The sequence below is a fragment of the Mesoplodon densirostris genome, chromosome 5, assembly GCF_025265405.1.
Source record: "Mesoplodon densirostris isolate mMesDen1 chromosome 5, mMesDen1 primary haplotype, whole genome shotgun sequence".
In the NCBI taxonomy this organism is placed as follows: Eukaryota; Metazoa; Chordata; class Mammalia; order Artiodactyla; family Ziphiidae; genus Mesoplodon; species Mesoplodon densirostris.
In genome coordinates, this window is record NC_082665.1 from 46,642,869 (window position 1) to 46,669,445 (window position 26,577).

General features: G+C 40.2%; 1 protein-coding gene across 3 annotated transcripts; it reads right to left on the bottom strand.

The window, feature by feature from the left end:
- Nucleotides 1-19,580: 19,580 nt before the first annotated feature.
- Nucleotides 19,581-26,576, bottom strand: CLDND1 (claudin domain containing 1). 3 transcript variants are annotated; one of them, XM_060098648.1, is made up of 6 exons: nucleotides 26,457-26,576; nucleotides 25,291-25,341; nucleotides 24,757-25,066; nucleotides 22,500-22,610; nucleotides 20,726-20,863; nucleotides 19,581-20,574 (listed from the first exon to the last, which is right to left on the bottom strand). In XM_060098648.1, the coding sequence occupies exons 3-6, from the start codon at nucleotides 25,046-25,048 to the stop codon at nucleotides 20,354-20,356; spliced, it is 762 nt and encodes a 253-aa protein (XP_059954631.1). In that variant the 5' UTR covers nucleotides 25,049-25,066; nucleotides 25,291-25,341; nucleotides 26,457-26,576; the 3' UTR covers nucleotides 19,581-20,353. The 3 variants fall into 3 exon arrangements, with proteins under 3 accessions (XP_059954631.1, XP_059954633.1, XP_059954632.1); XM_060098650.1 differs by having other exon boundaries at nucleotides 25,291-25,334; nucleotides 26,457-26,525; XM_060098649.1 differs by lacking the exon at nucleotides 25,291-25,341 and having other exon boundaries at nucleotides 26,457-26,572.
- Nucleotide 26,577: the final 1 nt, after the last annotated feature.

Below are 26,577 nucleotides of genomic sequence, written 5' to 3' on the forward strand. Positions count from 1 at the left end.
CAGTCAGAATGGCCATCATCAAGAAATCTAGAAACAATAAATGCTGGAGAGGGTGTGGAGAAAAGGGAACCCTCTTGCACTGCTGGTGGGAATGTGAATTGGTACAGCCACTATGGAGAACAGTATGGAGGTTCCTTAAAAAACTAGAAATAGAACTACCATATGACCCAGCAATCCCACTACTGGGCATATACCCTGAGAAAACCATAATTCAAACAGAGTCATGTGGGCTTCCCTGGTGGCGCAGTGGTTGAGAGTCCGCCTGCCGATGCAGGGGACACGGGTTCGTGCCCCGGTCTGGGAAGATCCCACATGCCGCGGAGCAGCTGGGCCCGTGAGCCATGGCTGTTGAGCCTGCGCGTCCGGAGCCTGTGCTCTGCAACGGGAGAGGCCACAACAGTGAGAGGCCCACATACCGCAAAAAAAAAAAAAAAAAAAAAAAACAGAGTCATGTACCAAAATATTCATTGCAGCTCTATTTACAATAACCCAGAGATGCAAACAACCTAAGTGTCCATCATCAGATGAATGGATAAAGAAGATGTGGCACATATATACAATGGAATATTACTCAGCCATAAAAAGGAACAGAATTGAGCTATATGTAATGAGGTGGATAGACCTAGAGTCTGTCATACAGAGTGAAATAAATCAGAAAGAGAAAGACAAATACTGTATGCTAACACATATATATGGAATTTAAGAAAAAAATGTCATGAATAACCTAGGGGTAAGACAGTAATAAAGACACAGACCTACTAGAGAATATACTTGAGGATATGGGGAGGGGGAAGGTTAAGCTGTGACAAAGCGAGAGAGGCATGGAAATATATACACTACCAAACGTAAGGTAGATAGCTAGTGGGAAGCAGCCGCATAGAACAGGGAGATCAGCTCAGTGCTCTGTGACCACCTGGAGGGGTGGGATAGGGAGTGTGGGAGGGAGGGAGACACAAGAGGGAAGAAATATGGGGACATATGTATATGTATAACTGATTCACTTTGTTATAAAGCAGAAACTAACACACCATTGTAAAGCAATTATACTCCAATAAAGATGTAAAAATATATATATATATATACAGATGAAGAATAAGCCTATGAAGAGGTGCTCATAGCCATCAGCAAAATGCAAATTAAAACAATGAGACAGGGCCTCCCTGGTGGCGCAAGTGGTTGAGAGTCCGCCTGCCGATGCAGGGGATACGGGTTCGTGCCCCGGTCTGGGAGGATCCCATATGCCGCGGAGCGGCTGGGCCCGTGAGCCATGGCCGCTGAGCCTGCGCGTCCGGAGCCTGCGCGTCCGGAGCCTGTGCTCCGCAACGGGGGAGGCCACAACAGTGAGAGGCCCGCATACCGCAAAAAAAAAAAAAAAAAAAAAAAAAAAACAATGAGACACCATTACACACTTAGTAGAATGGTCAAAATCTGGAAGAATGACACCACCAAATGCTGGCAAAGATGTGGAGCAACAGGAACTCTCATTCATTCCTGGTAGAAATGCAAAATTGTACAGCCACTTTGGAAGACAGTTTGGGAGTTTTTTACAAAACTAAACATTCTTATATCATTCAGCAATCTCACTCCTTGGTATTTACCCAAAGGAGTTGAAAACTTATGTCCACACAAAAACTTGCCTATGTTTATAGCAGCTTTATTCATAATTGCCATAACTTGGAAGCAACGAAGTTACCCTTCAGTAGGTGAATGGATAAATTGTTGTATGTCTAGACAATGAAATATTACTCAGAAATGAGCTATCAAAGCCATGAAAAGACGTGGAGGAAACTTTCATGCATTTTATTACTTGAAGGAAGCCAATCTGAAAAACCAATGTACTGTGTGATTCTAAATGTATAGCATTCTGGAAAAGGCATAAAACCATGGAGATAGTAAAAAAGATCAGTGGTTGTCAGGGGTTGGGGGAAAAGATGGATGAATAGCAGGAACATAGAGGATTATTAGGACAGTGAAAATATTCTGTATGATACTGTAATGGTTGATACTTGTCACTATCAAGGTATCCAAAGCCATAGAATGTACACCACCAAGAGTAAACTCTAATGTAAACTATAGACTTTGGGTGATAATGATGTGTCAACCAATGTAATAAATGTACCACTCTGGTGGGGATGTTGATAATGGACAAGGCTATGCATGTGTGGGAACAAGGGGTATATAGAAAATCTCTGTACTTTCTGTTTGATTTTGCTGTGAACCTAGAGCTGTTCTAATAAATAATGTCTATTAAACATAAGCAAAAAATCAAACACACAGTCTGTAGCTCACACAAGAATCTTCTTTTCTCAGCTCTGCCTAACCAAGTGCTCTGTGGTTTACCAGTTACTAGCAAAGATCAGTCTCATTTTATCCCTTTAAAGTCTTCAGCTGATTTCTGGTTTCTGGTGCTCTTTTGCCATCTATACTCATTATGATGCTGAGCTGAAAAAGTTCAGATTATTTTATGGTATAAATTTTCCCATGTGGCCTCTTCTCATCTTCTCTGTAAAATAACAAATACACAATTCCAATTTTCACCGAAAACTGACTGTAAAAAACAGTCTCTTGCTTGTTTTTCTATCTGTTTCCATTTCCTGTTTGTCTCTGGACAAAATCAGAAGGCTTTTTCTTTCATTTTAATTTTTTCCAAAAGTTGTCCTTGCATTTGGCCAACCTATTTTTGAGGTTTATAATATGTGAAGCCCTAAGGTAGATCCTGGGTGGAAATAAAAATTAAATAAGACCTAATATTGACTTGAAAGGATAGAATTTGTTCCCAAGCAGCAAAGCTATTTCAGCTTAACCCTTGTGAAATGTTTTTGTAGGACAAAAATTGATAGAATATTGACAATGTCATGGTTCATTCCAATATATATTCACAAATAACTCCAATAGTGGCATGACCATCAAGCATCTTTTCTTATACCCAGAATCTCATTAAAATATCTGAGTCATCCCATAAGCAGGGTGGCCGTCAGTCTTTGCCCACTATCTCAGCAGGTACTTCATGCAAACTTTAATTTCTGCCCCTGACATTTTTCTTTAGAGGGGCCCAAATTCACTACAGGGGCCAGACCAGGAATGAAAAAAATATATTCTCCCCCTTATGCCAAACTTATCTCTCTCAAAACTAATTGTCACAGGTTAGATTTCCAGAGAAATAGTCTGTTCAGTGGAGTTTTGTGTGCTGGATGTTTATTAGAGAGTGCCCTGGGGGTCAACTCTTGTGGAAGAAAGAGTTTTAAAGGATTTGTCACGGGGAGAGACCCAATATAATACAGACCCCTGATAGCATGTGCCAACCCCACAAATACCCTAGAGCTAAAAGAGTTCAGAGTTCTCAAGAGAAAATAAGCATAGGAAAAAACAAAACAAACAAACAAACAAAAAAACTTTAAAGAAAGGAACAAATCAGGTAACAAAAGAAAATTTCAAAAAAATTATAATTCATGGCAAATTAAAAAGATATGGCATCCAAAGTACAAGAACAGAAGCTACTTAAAAGAAATTCAATTTTTTGTATTCATTCAGAATACAAAAGGATCATGAAAAATATAGATTACAATAGCAGAAATTTTTAAAAGTCAATTGAGTTAAAAGATAAAGCTGACCAGGGCCTCCCTGGTGGCGCAAGTGGTTGAGAGTCCGCCTGCCGATGCAGGGGATACGGGTTCGTGCCCCGGTCTGGGAGGATCCCATATGCCGCGGAGCAGCTGGGCCCGTGAGCCATGGCCGCTGAGCCTGCGCGTCCGGAGCCTGCGCGTCCGGAGCCTGTGCTCCGCGACGGGGGAGGCCACAACAGTGAGAGGCCCGCATACCGCAAAAGGAAAAAAAAAAAAAAAAAAAAAGATAAAGCTGACCTAATATTTTAGAAAGTGGAACAAAATGATTGAAAATTAAAGAAAAAAAGACCAGCAGTTTATATTCAGGAGCTCCAACATTCAAATAATAAGAGTTATCATTATCCTATCAAATAATAGGAACAAATTATCATAGAAACAATTCCTTCTTGGAAAATATTTATGTATTAATAAATACAAGAGGAATTCCCAGGATGATTGTGAAGTGAAATCTTAAGACAAAAGAAAACAATGATTAAAACTGGAGTAGAGTGACAGAGAGCTCCAGAGAAGTGTTCTGATTTAAATATTTAATGTTCCTGTTGGCCATTCTGATGTCCTCTTTGGGAAAAAAAAAAAAAAAAAAAAAGCCTATTTAGTTCTTCAGCCCATTTTTAAACCAGATTGTTTGTTTTTTGTTATTAAGTTTTACAAGTTCTTTATATATTTTAGGTATTAAGCCCTTACTGGATATATGGTTTGCAAAAATGTTTTCCCATTCTGTAGGTTGTCTTTTCATTTTGTTAATTGTTTCTTTCATGTGCAGAAACTTTTAAAAAGATGCTCAACATCACTGATCATTCAGGGAAATGCAAATCAAAACCACAGCAAGATATCACCTCACATCTGTTGGAATGGCTGTCATCAAGAACACAGGAGACAACAGGTGCTGGCATGGATGTAGTGAAAAGGGAACCCTTTTACATTGGTGATAGAAATGTAAATTGGTTCAACCACTGTGGAAAACAATATGGAAGTTCCTCAAAAAATTAAAAGTAGATTTACCAACTCAGCAATTCCACTTCTGCGTATATATCCAAAGGGAATGAAAACAGGATTTTGACGAGATACCTGCACTGCAATGCAATGTTTATTACAGCTTTATTCACAATAGCCAAGATATGGAAACAACCCAAATGCCCATCAACGGATGAATGGATAAAAAAAGATGTGGTACATATACACAATGGATTCCATTGTCATAAGGAAGATATCCTGCCATTTGCAACAATATGGATGGACCTTGAGTACATTATGCTAAGTGAGATAAGTCAGACAGAGAAAGACAAATACTGTATATTATCACTTATATGCAGAACCCCCCAAAAAATCAATCTTGTAAAAAACAGAGAGTAAGATGGTGGTTACCAGGGGATTGGCGTGGGAGTCGGGGGCAGTGATGGTGTTTAAGGCCACAGACTTGTAACAAATAGAGATCTAATGCATATAGAGACCAAATGCACAGTATAATGAATATAGACAATAGTATTGTAGTATAATTATGTAATGTGATAAATATTGTAACGATGGCAATTATATTACAATATATAAATATACTGAAGTAATACACTATACATCTTAAACTTACACGATGTTACGATGTCAAATTTATTTAATAAAAAAGTTAGAATTAATTAATTAGTTGATTATACTTCTGACAAACAATTTTGTGTCAAAATGGTAGAAAAAAAGGCCTTATTAACCTAAGGGGAAATTTTTTGAATAAGAAAAAGGTGATATCATAGTACATTACATGGCATAACTATGAACAATAAATACATATCCATATGAATAGAAATAATGACTACTGATTTAACCAAAATGGTGATTTAACTTTATTGAGAGGGTAAGGAGAGTGAAAGAGTATTCTCTGAGGCAGGCTGTTGTACAGTGAGAGAGCTATACACTCCTCTACAGAAACGTCTATAACTAAAAAACTATAAAATAGCAGTATAAGCATATCACTGAGAGATATAAAAGTGAATCCAGAAAAAAAGTTAGGAGAGTTGAAAATGGTTGAGGGTTGGAGAGGGCAGAAATTGGGGTGAAGGTCCAGATGCTATTTTTCATTTTAAGTCATTTAAAATTATCTGACTTCCAAAATTCTGCAAATTACTCTGATAAAAATAAAATATGAATTTTAAAACATTGGTAACATTATTTTAAGCTTGAACTTTTGCTCATTTCCACTTCCAGCATTTATAGTAGAAAACTAAATTAGCATTTTTGAGGAAGGATACGTTAGTTCCAAACATTTGAAATTCCAAGCTTTTTTCGGTCTCTGTGTCCCATTTGCAGCAACATGGATGGAACTAGAGATTATCAAACTAAGTGAAGTAAGCCAGAAAAAGAAAGACAAATACTACATGCTATCGCTTACTTGTGGAATCTAAAATATGACACAAAAGAACTTATCTACAAAACAGAAACAGACTCACAGACATAGAGAACAGACTTACGGTTGCCAAGGGGGAAGGAGTGTGGGGGAAGGATGCATGGGAAGTTTGGGACTAGGAGAGGCAAACTATTACATATAGAATGGATAAACAACAAGGTCCTACTGTATAGCACGGGGAACTTTATTCAATATCCTGTGATAAACCATAATGGAAGAGTATGAAAAAGAATGTATATACATACAACTGAATCACTTTGCTGTACAGCAGAAATTAACACAGCACTGTAAATCAACTATACACCATAAATGCCAAGGAAGGACCTAAAGGAAGGGTGCATATTGATTGTTGCTTACCAGGAATAAGAGAATTGTTGGCCAAAGGTGAAAAATGAGCCTTTAGGCATCTAAAAATGGTAGGACTTTGAAAAATGCCAGAGCAGGCCTAGACAAGAAGCAGAGCTGGCCTGATGCAGTCACAGGTCCTAAAAGATATTTGTAACCGTGGGGTATATTGGGCCCCTGTGGGGACAAAACTTCTTTACCATCTCACCGTGACTTATGCTCCCGTTATTTATTGTTGCGTGGTCCCAAAACTCAATGACTTAAGGCAACAAAAAGTCACTATATTATCATCTGTCATGGTTTGGGGGGTTGACTGTGCTCACCCAGGCAAGTTCTTGCTCAATATTTATCATCTAGTTGCAGTTACATGGTGGCTGGGACTGGAGTCGTCTCAAAGGCTCCTTCGCTTGTGTGACTGGCCATTGATACTGGCTGTCAGATGGGACCTAAGCCAACATGTGGCCTCTCCTTGTGATCTGGTGCTAAAAGTTGAATTTGGGGAAATAGGATCTTTACAGAAGTAATCAAGTTAAAATGAGGTCATTCGGATGAACCCTAATCCAATATGACTAGTGTCCTTTATAAAAAGGGGACACAGAGACAGATATGCAGAGGGAAGACAATGCAGAGAAACACAGGGAGAATGCCTTATGAAGGTGGAGGATTGGAGTGATACACCTAAGTCAGGAATGTCAAGGAGTGTTAGCAAACCACCAGGAGACAGAAAGAGGCAAGGAATGATTCCGGCAGGAGTGTGGCCCTGCCAACACCTTGATTACAGACTTCCAGCCTCCAGATCTGTTAGATGATAAAATTCTGTTGTTTTAAGGTACCTTTCTGTGGTACTTTGTTATGGCAGTGCCAGGAAACAAATACACCTGGGTTTCCTTACAGCATGGCTACTGTAGGCAGTCACTATATTTTACTCTCATTTAAGGAGAGGAAACATAGAACAGTTAATGGGAAGAGTGTCAACACCACACTCTAAGAAGAGTTTGTGGGGCTTCCCTGGTGGCGCAGTGGTTAAGAAGCCGCCTGCCAATGCAAGGGACACAGGTTCGAGCCCTGGCCTGGGAAGATCCCACGTGCCGCCGAGCAACTAAGCCCGTGCACCACAACTACTGAGCCTGTGCTCTAGAGCCCGCAAGCCACAACTACTGAGCCCACGTGCCACAACTGCTGAAGCCTGCACGCCTAGAGCCCATGCTCTGCAACAAGAAGCCACGACAATGAAAAGTCCATGCACCGCAACGAAGAGTAGCCCCCGCTCACCGCAACTAGAGGAGGCCTGCGTACAGCAACGAAGACCCAACACAGCCAAAAATAAATAAGTAAATAAATTTATTTATTTTAAAAAAAGAAGAAGAAGAAGAGCTTGTGGACTGAGATATACTGTGTTGGCCAGCACAATTTACAAGAGTTGAGAAAGATGGTAAGGCAGGACTGAGGGTACCTCAAGGGCTGAGTTTGAAGGGAGAATGTTAAGGACAGCTTAGCTCACTTATTCTTCATAAAATTTGTTTTCCCCAGGTAAATGTTAAGAGGGCAGTTGTGAAACAAAGAACAAAGCAGTGAACTCCAAGAGAATTCAGCTTTTCAGATTTGGAGCTCCTCAGATGTCCCCTAACTCCCATGCCCCCAGTAAGCCAAAATACTATGAGAGAGATAGTTATTACCCTCATGTGACAGGTAAGAAAATGAAGTGCAGTATGGCCGAGTCATTTGCTCGGGGTCCCACAGTAGTATTTGCGTTCTGAACCCCAAGCCAACTACAAAACCCACGTTCTCAACAATCACATAAGTCACAAAAGATCATCCAGAGGGTTGCACAGAACAGTTTAGAACTGTTGGCAGTGCAGAACAGCACAGTATTTTTTAACATTAATTTCCAAGATTCAAAAATCAGGAGAAATTTTATAAAAGCAAATTACAGCTGCTCTTGAAAAACTGGGAGATCTGGCAACAATTAGTTCTTTTTATGCCACCTGCCTGGCCTCTCTGAATATTTGAGTGTGTAACTTGCATTCCAAAATACTGCCTCTCATTATACTTCATTATTTCCATACTCACAGTAAAAACATTAACCAACTTGCTATTATAAACTATAAAATATACTGATTTGAACAAGTTCTCACTGTTTCAGGTCACCTTTTATAGTGAAAATGTTAAACAGAAGAGAAATGAGCAAAAAGGCCCAGAAGGGGTAATTTATTAATTCATTGGTTAATTAATATATAGTCATATATATAATGGTTATTAAAAAAGCAAAATAACCAACAATAAATAAGCTAAATACATTAATTCAGTTTTTAAAAGGAAAATCTTATACAGTAGATAACTGTTGAGCTGTAATTTTTTAAAATAAATTTTTATTGGGCAGGAGTTTAAGTATGAACTTGATATAAATATGATGGAATAGTAGTCAGTATAATTCATTTTAAGCAAGTGTATGTTATCTTTTTATTAAATACGAACTTACTACTTTACTTAAATGATCTTCATCTCTTTTTATTATAATTTTATGTTTTGTTTTTGTTGGTGAATCAATATCAATCCCAGGGAACAGAAAAAACAAAAAACTAGTTAGTCCTGTTTAATGTGTTAACAGGAAAGTAAACTCCCCTTTATACAGGAAGGAAAGCCAAATGCTAATGTGGGAAAGGGTGTATTATCAAATTAGTATGCTACTTTTGGAGAAATGAGTCATTGCATCCTGATATTACTTACAGATCTATTTTCTTTGATACTCCCTTTAGAAGATAAGGATAAAAGAATATATATGAAATTTAAAAAATGAAATAAAAATCCAAAACTTTGTTAAAAGAAAAAATTTCTGAGAATTTTTAAAAATATGATTCCATGGAGAGATATGCCTCTGTGTGGAACTAGTTCTTCATAAAACCAGAGAGGGTAAATGAGAGGGAACACACTGAGACACTCTGATGGGCAGGTTAGGGCACCTAAGCACAGGTACTTAAGCTTCCTGCTATGTCATCTACAAAGTGGAGGGTGGGGGACATACATTTAGCATATTTGCAATAAATCTGGAACATAGATTAAAAGAGTTGCTTGAGGTTATCACAGCTAGAGACAACAAGACAGGGCAAGCTGGATTATTCATCCCTGGAAGACAGCTATGTAGAGACTAGCTCTATGGGTAGGCCAAGAAATGTAATTTGAGGGGCTCTAAACTATTCTCCTAGTCAAAATATTTCTTCATCTCCATAGCAACGACATATTCCACCATTAGAACGTTGAGACAAACATGGTGAATCGATTTTATCTTTCCTGCCCAATGAGCAAGTAAGAGCATGATTGAATGACTGGGGATACTGTTCATGGATTCAAAAATGAAATATATTATGCTTCCATAGTTTAGTGGTAGCCCATGTTCCACATGACTGCCATGAAAGTAGGGGTGCAGTCTGCATCCCCAGGGCCTACTCTAATGCCTGGCGGAAGGTGAGGTGCTCAAAAATTATATTAAGAAAGAAAGACAGGAAGAAAGGGAGAAGGACAGAAGCAAAAAATTAGGATTATGGTGTTGAAAGTCCAGGTATTGAAATGGAAATAACTTACCTGGAAGGTGTGACTTACTATCTCAGTAGCATACATCAATTCAATCGCTATTTTACCAGCTATTCAGCAGGAAACAGCCCAGAAGAATGAGGCACAATTCTAGGAAGCCATTACTCTCGCACACTAAAGGCAAGATGATGCCCTAAATGTGGTTCCTGGAAGGCCAGGGCAGCCTGAGGAAGCCGGGCTGCACTGGAAGAATCACAGCTAGACGTGGCAGGGAGAAAGGCCGTGAAACAAATTATCTTGTCAGTGCTATGTTGGCTGAACTAGGAGTGTGACTCCCCAGAGAATGCATCACCTGAATGTTCTCTTAGTCTTACACTGTCACAACAAAAACGTAAGCCTGAAATTTATCATGACAAGAATTCCTGCAGGGGCAAGCTACGAGCGCCAAAGAGATGGCAGCTTTGGCGTCATTCCCTCAGCAACCTGAGGGCTGTCCTCCTCTGTTACACGCTCCACTCTCTCCTCTTCATCCCCTCCTGCAAAGTGTGTCGTCTCTTCCTGTCATCATCAGGAAAGTATGTACTGAGCTTACTTCCTCTTCGAGTGGGAAATGATATAGGGCGCCACACAGTAAAAAGAATTACACAGGCACAATCCCTGCTCCTCTGAAATTTATCTAATGCAGGACATTAAAAAGGGAAAGAAAATGGTACAGGCTATTTATAGTATATAAATTGACTAATAGTAACTATAATTAACATTAATTGGCTAATATAATTGACTAATATTAAACTAAATAGAACGTCATTCTTCACAATCCTTCTCCCTCTCAATTTTTTCTTCTACTTAACTAACCATATTTAAATATGTAGCCTCTAATTAGAGGGGAATAATAATTTTTGAAATAGATTTATTACTCTCCTCCTGAGGAAATACACACCAAGAAAATAACTCTTACTTGAGGACTGATTAAAGGAAACACGAGTCTCAAAATTTAATAATTGGGCTTCCCTGGTGGCGCAGTGGTTGAGAGTCCACCTGCCGATGCAGGGGATGCGGGTTCGTGCCCCGGTCCGGGAGGATCCCACATGCCGCGGAGCGGCTGGGCCCGTGAGCCATGGCCGCTGAGCCTGCGCGTCCGGAGCCTGTGCTCCGCAACAGGAGAGGCCACAACAGTGAGAGGCCCGCGTATCGAAAAAAAAAAAAAAAAAAATTAATAATTATGTGTACCTCCATGCACTCACCTCTGAAAAATGAGTATTGTGGCTCACCAGACTTACAAGATTAGTTCATATATTTCAAGAAAGATAAGAATTTTATTTATTGATTCATGCATCATTCACTAAGTATTTATTGAGCATCTTATTATATTCTAGGCACTGTGCCAAGCACTGGGTTCTATGAGTTAAGTCTGACAAGATTTCTGCTCTCATGGGTTTTAAGTTGTCCAAGGAAGGAAGATGTTAAACAAAATTATTAAAATTTAATACTGTTTAACAGGATTCAAATGTAATGTATACTGTTACCTCAGTTTAGTTTTATCAGAAGCTCCACGTTCCAAATTGAGACCCCTGTGCAGGATTTGCAGGGGGTGGTCTAAAAACAGATCTTGTGACTTTTAGCTCATCACTCCCCTCAAAGATTTATAAGAGCCTCGGGGATTCATGAGAGTTTGGAGAAATAGAAGACAGACATCTCTGGAGAGACAAGCTGAAGGCTCTGGGCTTCCCCTAGTCCCACCCCCTGTGGTGGGAGGGGCTTGCCTCCCCCTCACTGGGCTGAGTCACTTGAGAGGGGCTTTACTCAGGGAGCTGGGCACGTGCCCACTGGAGCTTGAGAAACCTATGGAAGAATATCTGACCCACCCTTGAAAAGCTAAAAGCTGTAAGGACTTGGCTGGATGGGACTGATGCAGCAAAGCAACGAGACCCCAGTTTGAGTTGGGAGAGACCTGCATTCCCATCACCCAGGTATTTATTCATTAGCTCTTCTTGTTTCCTGGGGAATAGATGTCCTCCCCCCAGAAGGAGCTGACCTGGGATCCTAGTAAATGAGAACTCCTGAACAACCTGAGAGCACTAGGACCCCAACGGAGACAAGCCAGCCTGCCAGCAACCCAGGCACTGAGCGGGGAGGGGTAAGCAGACAGCTGAAGGAGAGACATTGACTTCTCATGCTAAAAGAACTGCAGTCTGAAAGTCTGTGGGGGAGGGGGGGTGAGGGGGTCTCTGAGAAACTCCCCAGAGTGGCCCCTAGGAGAGAAAGAGCAGCAACATGCATGGGTCTCTGCAGCCCCAAGGTCAGAGGACAACTGGTACAGCCACACAACCGTACTTGTTCCTAATCTACTCTTCCCAGGTTTTGACCATAGAGGAGTCACTGTCTCAGGAAAAAGTGACTGAGGACCGAGAGAAGAAGCTGCTCAAGTCTCAGACCTCCCAGCCAGAGGAAAAACTAAGCCAAGGGAGAATGGAGTTTTAACTCTGAATGGTGTTTTAGTTTTAATATTTCACTAACTGGCCTGGAATGTGATTATCAGACGGGACTGAATTCTTTCATGTTGCTGTCAGAAAGAACTACTTTCTTAATTATTAAGTAACCCCGAGACCTACCCGAGATTTTACGGAGGTACGGGAAGAACAGATCCATGGAGTTTAAACAGAGTCACTTTCAAACTTGGACTTTACTGTTTCCCACATTCAAGAACTTCAGAGCACTGTGGACACATAAGAGGGAGAGCTAACTCAAGACAGATGGTCAGGAAAAACTATGCTGAAGAAGTTAACTATTAAGCTTGACTAGAAAAATAAATAGGAGTTATCCTAACCAAGGCAACAGAAAACTTATATTTTCTAGTACAGCACTTCATATGAAATGAGCAAAAATCACAAAAGCCTAAGTGATTGAGTTAAATTGTACATGTGGCATCCCAACTGACCAAAAAATGAACCCTCTTCCTCTGCTGGCTCAGGCGGGAAAATGTTGTATCTATAAATCTCAAAGTTACCTTGAAGGACTGTTGCAGAGCTTTCCCTCCAAAGTAGCAACATAATATTAAACTTGAGCTCTTGTCTATCAGTTCAAATTCTTTCCTAGATAATCTAATTTCGTGTATACACTTTACAGTAGGGCTTTCTAATAATTTCAAGGGTTATTCCCTCTGATGTCCTGAGAAACTAGCCTTTGCAAGGCTATGTGGGAGATGTTGCGAGATACAAAGATTAAATAAATAGGCAGTAAGATCTAGTGGGGAAGAGAATATGTAATCAGTGTTAAACAAGGTAGAAACTGACAAAAGCTACGGGGGGGGGTGTTACTCAGAGTGCTATAAGTCTTCAAAAGAATAATACATTTGAGGTGAACTTTATTCTATTTGGTAAATAAATGGTCACGATTTTTGAAACGATATAATTTCAACAAAGTGATATGGACAAGATTTGAGTATGTGGAGAACAGTATTCCAGAAACACAATATAACAAGAAGCACTGATCTAAGAAAGTGCAAACTGGGTACAATTAATAGTGAGTTTGACTGAAGTAAAAGAATGGGAACAGGAAATGTTTCAAAGATGGAACTAGCTAACGCTAGATCTTGGATGTGAGACTAAATTTAGACAATTCCAGATTGCTTCTAGAATCATTGCTTTATAAGCAATGAAGAGTCATTGAATGCTTTTTAGCAAAAGGTTGATGTGATCGGATCTATGCTTTTGCAAATCAGACTAGCAGGATATGTAAACTGGATGAGAGAGAGAGCTGGCGGCAATACTGGTGTCATCATCCAGTAGCCTGAACCAGGGTAGGATAGCAGGGTTTTAGTGAGATAGACATTACATAGAATCAGTTAAGTCTTGGTTAAGGCAAGGGAACAGGAGGAATCAAAGATGATGTCACAAAAAATAAAAATAAAAATAAATAAATAAATAAAATGATGACGTCACCACTGAAAGTCTAGCTGATAGGGAAAACAAAGAAAATGGGAATTGGAGAAATGATGAAAAGAAAAATGAGTTCAAATCTGGACATATTAAGTTTTAGGTATCATGTCAAGATTCAAATGGAGCTGCCTTGAAGGCAGTTAGAAATTTAAACCTAAAGCATAGGAGACAAGGCAGGGCTGGGAACCCGAAATCATCTGCTGATCAATTTTGATTACCATTTATTGAGATGCGCTGGACACCGCGCTGAGTGCTTTACATGTATTATGTTATTTAAGCCTCACAGCAAACATGAAAAGTGGACTTTATTATCCCACTGAGACCTCAGAAGTGTTATAATTTTCCCAAAGGTTCTCACGCAGTAAAAGAAGAGCTGGGGTTATAAGCAAATGTCTAAGTTCGAAGCATGTGATTTAGATGTGAAAGTCATGTGTTAACTAGAGTAGCTCTGCTTGTCCACCTAGGAGGCTAATAGTTGGGGGTGGGATCCATGGAGGCAGAGACGGGCCGCAGCACCCTCCACGCAAAGACTCAAGGCCTTTTCCTCCCTTTCCTTCCTCCTGTCATCTTTTTATTTCAAATGGGAAGAGAAAGGGACCACTGCCATGGGGGATGGTTGGATAGTTATGATAATAAAAGTGGATGCTGCTGTCCCTAAACAAGTCCTGGAAGAAGTCTTAGCCCCGAGTGTTTGAATTCTTTCTAGATATTTTTTAGATAATTTCTTATCTTTCATACCTTTGAATGCTCCTTTAAGTCCAGGCAGGGCAAGAAAAGTGCCACTTTGCAACTTATTATAAGTGTTCATGAATAACGCTCAGTGTCTGGCCCTATGACGTGTGTCCCTGAAATCCACTGCTACCCTCAGCACTTAAAATGAACCGTCCAAACCAAATTGTATTGCATGTGGTAGTAGTTCATTTCAGGAGCCTGAGAACAAGCCACAGGAATCCAAGTTCCTCTTGTTCTCTCAGTGGACCTGGATCCCATTTAAACAAGATAAAGACAGATTTTTGATGCAGCTAACCTTAAATCACCAACCGATGCTTAGCAAAATCATTGAAAGACCAAAAAATCCCACACTGGTGCAGACCTGTTTGGGAAAAAGGATAACAACACAATCTTTTAAAAAAAACCCTTCCATTATGACATGCAAGAATGGTTAAAGAGCCTGTCTGTAATGAAGCTCTACCTGTTTTGAAGTGAACCTTAACAGGAAACTAGATTCTCCCCGATACTGTAGCCTCCGGCCCTGCGCTAAGCCCTGCTGGAGTGCAGCCACAGGACAAGCCACAGCAGCTCCAGCTCCTGCAGAGACTGACCACACAGGCCGGGCAAAGGCTACCCTCCTCCACTTGTGCTGCCTTCGTCTCCTAACAGTACCTAGTACTTACTGACCTCTGATGTTTCAGGATCTATGTACCTTCTTATCTAACCCTCACAACAACCTATCAAGGCAAGTCCTAGTTCATCTTCATTTTATATGTTCATTCTCAAGCATTTCTGGCTTGTGTAGAGGTTAATGTCAGTTACTCATACCTCTGTCCTTTCTGGTTCTAATCAAAAGAGAAGTAATGCAATGAACTGATAAACAGACAAGGATCACAGTATTCACCTTTTTTATGGAGGCCTAGTCACCCCCCCACTACAGGGTCCCTGAAAGTACTGAATTAAAGAAAGCAATTTGGAATTGAAGCCAAAACAAATGAGGCTTTCTATTACCTCCGGCCAAATCTGAACCTTAGGACCAGCCACTGGAGTGTCCTGGGCTGCAGGTAGACTCTTGGTACCTCACCAGCTAGCAGTGGTGTGATGGATTGGGGCCCATCTCAAAGAGCCAGATGTCAGCAGAAGAGAGTGCCTGAAAGCACGGGAAAGAAATAGCTTCTAGAAGGCAGGCAGCATGCCAGGTCTGTTTACTCTACAAAGCCCACTGTCTAACAATCTGCCAAGAGAGAATCCTATTTCTTGCTTTTAAATGTAGCTTTCACACACAGTTTTCCAACATAGCTACTCACTGGAATCACTTGGAAAGGTTTAAAAATATCAGTGACCTAGCTACACCCCAGACGGACTGAATCAGAATCTCTAGCGCACAAGTATTTTCTGGAGTTCTCTAGGCAACTCCAATATGCAGCATAGACTGAGAACCACCCCGTGGGGTGGGCAGGTCACTAGGGGTAACCCCATCCACTCTTAATGCAGCCAGTCAAGCATTTCTGAGTGGCTACTTTATGCTGAGCAATATCCTCATTACAACTGTATGAGGCGGGTATGGTAAGCATAGCATTTCACAGACGGGAGAAGTGGGACTTGGAAAGGCCAAGTGACAGACCCGGGATTACAAACTTAGTATGCTGTCTCTCCTGAGCTGGATACTTAACCACTATACACTTTGCTGCTTTTTGTGGATGCCATGCTCCCAGCAATCTCTCCAATCAGTTAATACGTTCTTCTTCTTTTGTAGGGAGAAGCAGATAAGTGTTGGAGAAACTGGAAGAGTTCATTCCAATATGTGCTCCTTAAAGAGAACATAAACTCCATCTGCGGAAGTTGAAAAAGAATACAAGTTTCCAACAACTAACATTTGTAGAGATTTGAAAAACATGTGTGTTACAGGGTAATAAATCAACAGGCAGTGGGGGTTAACTGTCAAGCAACTAAAGTCAAACAGCAATTTTTTCAACAGAATCAGCTGAATAGTTTTGAGCAGCCCTCTTTGGTACCCTGAGACTTAGAATACGAAAACTGGATGGCATAGTTCTGCTGTGAAGATAAGACTAAGGACTGTGAAGGAAGGTGCCATGGGAGATTATGCAAACAAGAGACTCAGAGCTGCTTGTGTACATCCCAATGACAATACAAGCTGAGCAGAGAAAAACAAGAACACAGGCTAGAGGACTGGGAGGGGCTGGAAGGCTGTAGGAGACATGAGGTAAATTTCACATCCTGAGACAGACTCTGAAGATGAAAGGTGATACATTACCCCATAACTCAAATTTTTTAAAAGGTGAAGACGAAAGAGAATTCTCTCTCTCCTTATTCCATCTTTCTAAAACTCTGCAAAGGTAAAAAGTAATATAAATTGGATCTTGCTTTATACAAGTTTGCTGGAAGTGTGCAAGTGTTAGTATGTCAATGTATTAATTTTGCTAACAGAAATTTTAACACTGAAGAGGATTTAAATCTCTTCTTCTAGAGAGCAAATAATTACTCTATTCTTTTCACATAATGGATTTGCAGGACACTGACATATATCATAATTTGATCCAAGGGAAAAATATATCTCATTACAATAGTGTGTTGGAACACCTGATGAGCAAAAGAAAAAGAATTCCTATATATAGATGTGTTTCCTTGTTTTATTTCTCTCAAGTCTGAATCATTACTCCCTTAAGAGAAGAGGGCTGAAAGGAGGACAAGAGACTTCACCCATCTGTGCCAGGACAGAGCTGGGTGGAGCTTGTGAAATAACAATTTGCATCTTCAGCACTATACACATTACCTGCTCCTTTAGCTGCTGGGAAACAACTGGCAAAATCAGGTTAAATCAACAGGTTGTTTTCATTTCTGGTCAAAGCTTACGGAAGGATTAAATTTTAAAATGCCCTCACACTACTTTACAATAATTGAAAATGACTGGATATTATATTACATAAGTTTTAACAGTGCTAGTCTGCAATTTAGCAATGTCTCTGGAATGGAAAAACAAACTCTAAATTGATTTGTTGTATGGTCAACTCCTTCTTCTCACTGGAGTCACCAATCAGTTCACCTGTGACTTAACTCCATCCATTGCCTCCGCCCCCCCAACACACACACACCAATACTTGGACCAGGTAAAACTTTTAACACATTACAATTAAACTCCCGAGACCCTAGTATATTATGACCTAGACAGCAGGCACACAATATTAACTGAACAAATAAATTCTGCCTTTTTTATTATATTAACTTTTACTGTGTTTATGGCTATCCTTAAGAAATTTTCTAAAATGAGTCTTTGCTAAAAAGGATATAGAAGACATTTATTCACATCATGAAATGAGATCAGGAACCATAAAATTAAGATCTTAAAACATGTTTCTTAAGTTGCCATAAAACTCACATTCTGAAAAATCTGAAAATTATTTTTTTACACTTCGGGGGTTGCTTTCAAAGATTAGGTGAAAAGAGAGTAATAGCACTTTCCTTGCCACTGATTTTATGTATTAATCAAAAATGGTCAAATATCAGTAATTTCATATGGTTCTACTTGACTAGAATCATTAGACAGCTGAAAAACCGTAATATTTACACATCAAGTGAAACAATGCAAGCCTTTGTATTCCAAAGAAAAAAATCTTTGCAGGAGAGAATGACCTCAGCTACTCTGAAATGTGCTTAAACAACACATACTCAGCACCAGGGCTTATGGTGCTAGCTTTCCATATTTAAGGGTGCTACTGGTGAGGCTCAAAAGTCAGATCCTGACTAAGCTTCCTCAGTGCACACTAAAGACAGGTGTTAGAGTAAGTTACAGGTAATTCTGGGGTGACAAGAGGCAGGGATAAAATAAATAACTTCCAAATCCAAAAATGTCATGTTGGTCAATAATTTTAAAATCTCATTCCCAAAAGTGTGCTGTGTTTTGTTCACTTAGCTTTTCTACCTTCCACAAAAGGTGCTGAAAGGCAATGAAACTTCAAGAGTTAGGAGGAAGGGGTTTCCCTGGTGGCGCAGTGGTTGAGAGTCCGCCTGCCGATTCAGGGGACACGGGTTCGTGCCCCGGTCCGGGAAGATCCCACATGCCGCGGAGCGGCTGGGCCCGTGAGCCATGGCCGCTGAGCCTGCGCGTCCGGAGCCTGTGCTCCGCAACGGGAGAGGCCACAACAGTGAGAGGCCCGCGTACCACAAAAAAAAAAAAAAAAAAAAGTTAGGAGGAGGTAGAAAACTGAGTAACTAGCCATTTCACAGGCAATAATCGGCTGCAGAGTAATACTGGCTTTGTTGTAAGTCAGAAGCCCACTTGATTAATATACAACATAAACATCCACAGCCATTAAATGACTTTATGAAAAACTAGCCATGTTAAGTATGATACACAATGATCACAAAACTACTTTGAAAACATGCTTTAAAACGCTGAAGCATAAGAAATAGTCTCTTATTTTCTAATGGGGACAAGGGGTTCCCACATTTTCTGTAAGATAAAACAGAGACCCAAACACTGGACATAAAGATAGACCTATAGTGCAACAATGCATTTCCCACAGAAAATCACAAAATCTTCATTCAGAATCCTGTACTTCTTTATCCTAAGGTACTGAGATTTAATCAACTCAGACACTATACACAATTCTGAGTCTCTTCTCATTTTTTTATTTTTTAAAAAAGACAGATCTAGGATTTTGTAAGAAATTATTACTAAGTTACATTTTTTTAAAATCTGTCAAGTACTACAGTAATGGAATAAATAAATAAGATTTTTTAAAGTTCAATGTTTATAGACATATTTATAAAAAAATGACTGAATTAGAAGACATTAAATAATGTTGATACACACCAGGAAGGGATTAGGCAAGGAAAGGCACATCATTTCACCACAAGAAATAAAGACCATAGTTGGAAGTTAATGACCAGCCAAAGCTTTACATCTTGTGGTAGTTTTCCTAGCTCCAGAGGGTCATTATGGTGTAACCTTCTTTATGGTACTTAGATGAAATAAACATATGGCAGTTGGAGAATTTTACTCTGTGACCCCAATGTAGTGTTAAAAAAAAAGCACTCCTTTAATAAGTCTGGTGTGTGAGGAGGGAAGGAACAAAAATCCAAAATGGTTTGGCGATACTGAAAATCCTATTGACGTATTAAGGAGAGTTTTAAAAACAAAAAGTAAAATAAGGTTAATCCTCTTCTCTGGCTAAACTGGAATTCTTGCAGTTACAAAGTTAAAAATCCATGTAAACACTTCCTTTCTTGTAAACAGACACAGTACAGATAAACAACTGAAGATATTTCACCTCAGATGAAGTTATATGCCAATATTTAGAGAAAAAGATCTTAGATAATTTCCTTATTTTAGATAGCCTAAGTCCTTGAAAATAGCACTAATACCTCTGGCTGACTGGCTATCTACAACAGCAAAGTGAACCTAAGTTTTGACAATGATTGTTTCCCAAACAAACTAGAGTTTCCAGTTAAACAGATACTTTATCCAATAGACCTCAGCAGAACTTGCTTTGGGTCAGCCTCCTACTACCAATTTTCTTTCACAAATTTGTGCCAAGAGTTTACCCATTTTTTTTCTGTCTGGACTCTGAACCTAGATTAGTTTGACTGAAAGATGGAATCACTCAGGCTCCATGTAAATTTTAGTGGTATTAAGAAACAACTGTCTGCGTGAATAAATAAAATGGATTTTCAGGATAAAATGGTATACCCATTAAAAAAAGAGTTAAATTGAAAACAATTGGGGGGCAGATAAGGGAAAATATTAATATCAAAAAATCATAAAAATGGCAATTGTAAAGCAGGCAGCTTCCCACTCATGCCACACGATATGCCTTCATTAAGGTGTACTCTTTCCGGTTGGTATGAGCGGCCCAGATGAAGAGAGCAGAAGCCATGAACTGTAAGGGAGCTGAGACGCAAGCCAGGCAGAAGGACCATCCAAATTCGCCAGACACATTCTCAGGCAGCTCTAGTTTCTGGTGGAGTAGTTCAATTCCAGCAACGTAACAGCTCACTGAGCCCAGTGTACACAGACCTTGGAGAAAAATTTAGCAAAAAACAAAAACAAAAAAACATAGCTAGATAAGAGCATGGTAAGAGCTTTCCAGGCAACACAACAGGGCAGTAATATGGGATCCCTAAGGAGACAAGAAGTAGGTAAAACTAAGTGTGATGACAAGACCCACCTGCAAGGAGATGGAGAATGCCTGTGGCGATGGTGGGGTACAAGCTTCGGCAGATACAAGCACAAAGTCCAATCAAAGCCCCAAAGCACATCAAACCTAGACTAACAAAAGGTAAAAGGAACTGGCAACGCCAAAGATCTGATTTTAAAAAAGAGAGAGAGAAAAAAGAAATGTTACCATGATTTCAGTTTTCTCACAATGGCAATTTCTGTCATATTCTAATTAGAACTTTTCCCAAAAAGTGAGAATGAAGTATGCTAATATTGAGGTTTTTTCCTAAAGCACATTATTCAAAACAATGTTAACTTTCTCCTGATAAAAGTAAAAGGACGGGCTTCCCTGTTGGCACAGTGGTTGAGAGTCCGCCTGCCGATGCAGGGGACACGGGTTCGTGCCCCGGTCCGGGAAGATCCCACAAGCCACGGAGCGGCTGGGCCCGTGAGCCATGGCCGCTGAGCCTGCGCGTCCGGAGCCTGTGCTCCGCAATGGGAGAGGCCACAACAGTGAGAGGCCCGCGTACCTCAAAAAAAAAAAAAAGTAAAAGGACACTAACAATTAACTGTTACTGAGGGCTTCCTATGTGTCAGGCACTGTTCTATACATGCTCTGTGTATTAAACCCCCAAAATCTCTATGAAGTAGGTACTATTACTATTATCTCCGTTTTATAAATGAGGAAACTGAAACAAGAGGTATAAATAACTTGTACAAGGTAACACAATAAGTGGTAGAACCAGATTTGAAGCAAAACATTCTGGCTCTACATACAAACAAATTTAAGTCTTTATAGGATCTTAAGACAGGAATAACAAGCAAATGAATAGAGATTATAAAAGACCTGTTAAACGAATATACATAAAGCACAAAGCAGAGGATCTGGTATGTACCAGGCACTCAATAAATCGCAGTTTTAATTATCATAAATTCCCTCAACAACATGGGTCAAAAAGCTGATGACTTTACAAAGCATCCCATTACATTTTCAAATGATTTTAATTATTATCAATGTAGTAACATCAACTGTAAACCAAACTTTACCTTTTAGTGCTAGTTTTACTTTCTGGAACTATATAAAAGCCTTTTCTCTAACTTCCCTTCAAACTCTGTTAGTAATAAACTTCTTCCTATGCATTTACAATGCAAAATTGAATACTTGTCATTTATTCAATGTTCCTTCTCATGACGTGGTCATTCTTCCAGGCAAGCTCCAGTAACTCTCTATATAGCCTAGAAACTAGGTCCAAATATGAAGACAGCATTTCCTAGGCCGCCTGACCATCACGGAATAGAATGCTCGTAATAAATACTTTCATTTGTTTTTGACATCTGCACCTTGGTTACTACCACCTAAGACTGGATCAATACTTCAGCAGGCCTGACACTTGTTGACTCATATAAAGCCTGCAGTCAACTTTTTTCACATATCCCGATCTGAACTCAAATAAATGAAGTGTTTAACTTAAATATAAAAATGTATTATTTATCCCTGTTAAACTTCCTCTTTAAATGGGCCCATTAATAACATCTTTTGGATGGTCTGGATTCTGTCACCCAACGTATTAGTTGCTCAACTTCATAGTTGCGATTTGGTAAGTACGTATCTAACTTCTAAAATGTGTTATCAACAGAACAGAGTTTGCTGGGATAATGTTAAAGACCTTATTTCAAGTTGACACAATGTACAACGTCATCCTGTTCCAAAAAGAGTTCAACAAAAGGGAAATAAAATTATTTTCTTTTTTTCCCAATTGTCTTGCTGCATTGAAACTACTCACAGGTCCGAAGCAGATCGATCCCACTATTGTGGTTTCCAGGATCAACAAATTTCTCCACAAACTGCTCATTTAGCGTGAAACTGATACATTTTGTGACCGTATCAAATGACTCTGGAATGAGAATAACAATGATTGCTTGTTGTTTTAATTTTAAACATTTAACAAAAATCTCTTTTAGTAATTATTCTCTGAAATAAAAAGTGAGATGGAAAAATGTTCTCAGGGGAGACAGCAACCTCTTTGGTCCTGAGTGACACACAGGCTTCACCAATGCCCAAAGGACCAATGGTTCTCAGCAGCAGGCTTAAGACATGGGTTCAGGGAGGAGCAGTAAAATGAATTAGAATAGGTAGTAGGAAGACTAGGAAGAAGGAGTGGACAAAGACTGAAATAAATAGAAACTATGATCTTCTCCCCCAAACCTACTCCATCAGCCATGTTCCCCATTTCAGGTAATGACAATTCCATTCTTCTCGTTCCTCAGACCAGAAACTTTAGAGTCATTCTTGCCCATATGCATTCCATCAGGAAATCCCAGAGGCTCTACCTTCAAAATATATCCAGAATCAGGCACTGCTCAGTACTACCATCCTGGTCTTGAGTCATAATCATCTCTCACCTGAATTGGTGCAATAGCCTCCTAAGTCTCCTGGCTTCTGTCTTGGCCAACCACCTGTCTGTTTTCAGCACATCTTCCTACGTGACCAGATTATCTTTCCTCTGCACAAAGCCCCCCAGTGGCTCCATTACACTCAGAGTAAAAACCAAAGCCCTCATCACGCCTAGAGAATCCTGCGTGATTTGCCCTACTCCCTCTCCCAGGATGTGTCTCTGACACATACCCAACTCTTCCCCCAGCCCCCTCCCTTCCAGCCCAGGGAATTCCTTGCTGGTTCTGGAATACTTCAAGCATGCTCTCACCACAGGGCCCTTGCAGTTGTTCCTTCCAACCTAAATGATTCTCCCTGCCTCCACAAATACCCATACGGTCAACTCCTTCACCTTTATCAAGTCTTTCCTCAAGTGGTATTTTCTTGTTGCAGCGTATCTTGCCTTTACTATTTAATAGCATAACTTATGCCCACCAACATCCCCTTCCCTATTTTTTTCCAAACCCCCTTTATTGTGCTGTATTTTTCATAGCACATGTCATCTCCTACTATATAATTACTTATTCTGTTTATACTATTATACTTATTGTTTATTGCCTGTCAGCCCTTATTAGAATGTTAGCTCCCCAGGAGTAGGCATTTTTATTTGTTTTTTCCCCTAATGTACTCCAAGCTCCTAGGCCCTGGAACATGAAAGAATGCACTAAATATTTGTTGACTGAATAATAAACGATTGCTAAGATTCAAATATCAAGTGCTCCTATGCTCTCATAAATAGAATTGAACATTTTAAATAAAATTTAACCAACTTTCACCTCTTTCCAAACTACTTTCTTTTTTCCATACAAAATCACAACTATCAGCCTTCCGATGTATGGTAACTCAAGCCTGTTGTGCTGTGATTTGAATACAGTGCTTCCCACCAAGAGCCCAACAGAAGTAGTCATAAATAGAAACAACTTAGAAAGCTGTTCCTTACAAAGAACTCTTAAGCTTCCATCTTAATAACTGGAAATTAAAATTTTTAAATGTTAAGAATGCTTACAAAATAAACCTGAGAGGCAGTTTCTTAGATTTTTTTTTTTTTTTTTTTTTACTTCTGTAATGGATATTTTAACCTAAAAACTCCATCAAGATTGTTGTAAAACAGTCTCAAATATGCAGACTTAAACACAGAACTGGTCGAATTATATCCTCTAAGATTTAGTGGGCAAATGATAATATCAACTAAAACACAGATACATATAAAATGACTATCAACTCATATGTGCTGACTTCATTTTGGATACTAGTCCTTTTTACCAGTTACTAAGTATTTGAAATCTTCCAGTGTTCTTTTCCAATTATTTTCTCATGACATGTGAGTTTAATACAAATATTTTAATGAGTGGGTAAATAAGTACGAAGATTTACAATGATTTTCCCAAGATAAGGACAGTTACTCATCCAACCAACATTAATGAGTACGATGGTAATTCATGGAAGCTGGGGAGGGAAGTGACGGGGAGAAAAGAGATACATAAGATTTCTTTCTTTGGGGAGAGAAAGAACCCACAAACCTGCTTATACATAACTGGGCCATCATCACATCACTTTCTCTATTATAGAGTAGGTAAAGGAGACAAAAGTTAAAATAAGAGAAATACCTGTCCTTTCTGGTGGACTATACCAGTATGTGTTTTGGGGTATAGTGATACACCGTCTCCACAATCCCACTGTGCCATTATATCGGAAAAGTGCATCATTATAAGTCTTTTCATCTGCCTCATCACTAGCAAAGTCAGTCCAGATACTTTTGTTCAAATCGCTGGAATTTTCTTGAACTGGACTTCGATACTCATACCAGAAGTCTGTGCCAATTGAGGCCGCCATGTAGATGGTTGAAATGAGGCTAAGCACACAAGCAATTACAAATGCTGTAGCAAAACGGTTATCCATTCTGGCATTCAGACTGCTCTGTTTAAAAGTTGAAGAAAGAACAAAAGTTAGACTTCAAGGACACACACAGATTTTGAAAGGAATTATGTCAAAATCACCCTTTACCCTACTCCCCCTCCCAAGGCTCTTTAAAGTAATGTATAATCATTAATGAATTTTTAAAAAAAAGGAAGCAAGCATTTTTTAATTAAGTTCAAAACAAAACTCATTATCATGAAAGTACTTATTGAATGCTCACATACCCAGGATGCTACGGAGACAGAGGTCTTGTTCTCTAGTCTATCACCTGCACACTAAAACAGACAACACTGAAATGGACATACACATTACAGATACAAACAATAGACATGCCCAGAGTCAGCAATGTACCTTGCATACATTTTTAATGACAGACTGCAGAGCATTAAGTGTTCTGGGTCTGAGTGTGAAAAAGGCATAGGAAAAGGAAGCAGAGGAAATCGGCTCCTCCCAGTTTCCTCTGCATAGGGAAACCTTCGAAAACAAGGTTAAGAGTAAGGAGCTATTTAAAAGACAGGTGAAAATGTTTGTTAACCCAGAAAGAAAGGCTGTCCCAGGCGCACGGCATAGCAAAGAGAATAACAACATATAATAATGCTAGATACCAATCTGCCCCCTAATCCATTAAAGCTAAGCCAAGCTCTTTTACGCTGCCAAAGTCTTCACTCCTATCTACTCTACCCATTCCTTATACTTCTGAAACTCCTCATCTGCAAACTAAATGATCCCTCCTCAGCCAGAAAGAAAACTCTGGATGAGGCAAATATTAACACTCTCAAGGCGTGGACAGGGCTCACTGGCAGTAGTAAATGGCCGCAGTAAAATGACTCAAGGCGGATCAAGCTTAGTCAAATACTGCAAGTATATATACCATGACCGCGCCAAACACCTTAAAAAGGAGCACGAAAACGGGCTCGCAAACTGGGGTTGCTGAGTTTGGGAAACGGCAAGTGACTCAGGAGAGATCAGAGCAATTACAATAATTAACGATAACTCCAGAAGTTGGGTTTGTATTTTTATTCTTTTTAATCCTTTTTCCTCCCGGTGGCTCTCAAATGACCTTAAAAGGTCCCGAGCACCGGGAGCGGCGGTTCGCCCAGGCCGGACGCCTGGCGCTGTCACCTCGCGGGGCGCACCCTAGGGCCGGGGGTGGTCGAGACCAGCCGGAGCTGCGGCGGGTCAGCCCTCCGCGGTCCCCGGCCAGGGGCCTCAGGTACCCGAGCAGGCCCCTCCCCAGACCACTCGGCCAAGGGAAAAGCCCCGCCCCAGGCCCCCGCGCAGAACCCGCACAACCCCGGCCGCCCCCGGGGAGGGGGCCCCTCTTCAAACGGCTGGAAACACCGAACGGCTACGCGACCCCCGCCCGGCGACGTCGGCCCCGCTCACTCACCGCCCATCCTCCTGCTCCGCCAGCTTCACCCTCAAGCTCAAACCACAGCACCCTACTCTCCCCTCGCCTCTTCTGACGCACTTCCCTGCAGAGCCCGCCCCCTCCATAACTCCTGCGCCTC

What these genes read in the sequence shown, in the direction of transcription:
- CLDND1 (XM_060098650.1), bottom strand. An exon ending in CTGTCTCCGTAGCATCCTGG is followed by an intron (nt 25,067 to 25,290) that starts GTATGTGAGCAT and finishes ACTTTTAAACAG; the next exon opens with AGCAGTCTGAATGCCAGAAT. An exon ending in GATCGATCTGCTTCGGACCT is followed by an intron (nt 20,864 to 22,499) that starts GTGAGTAGTTTC and finishes TTTTAAAATCAG; the next exon opens with ATCTTTGGCGTTGCCAGTTC.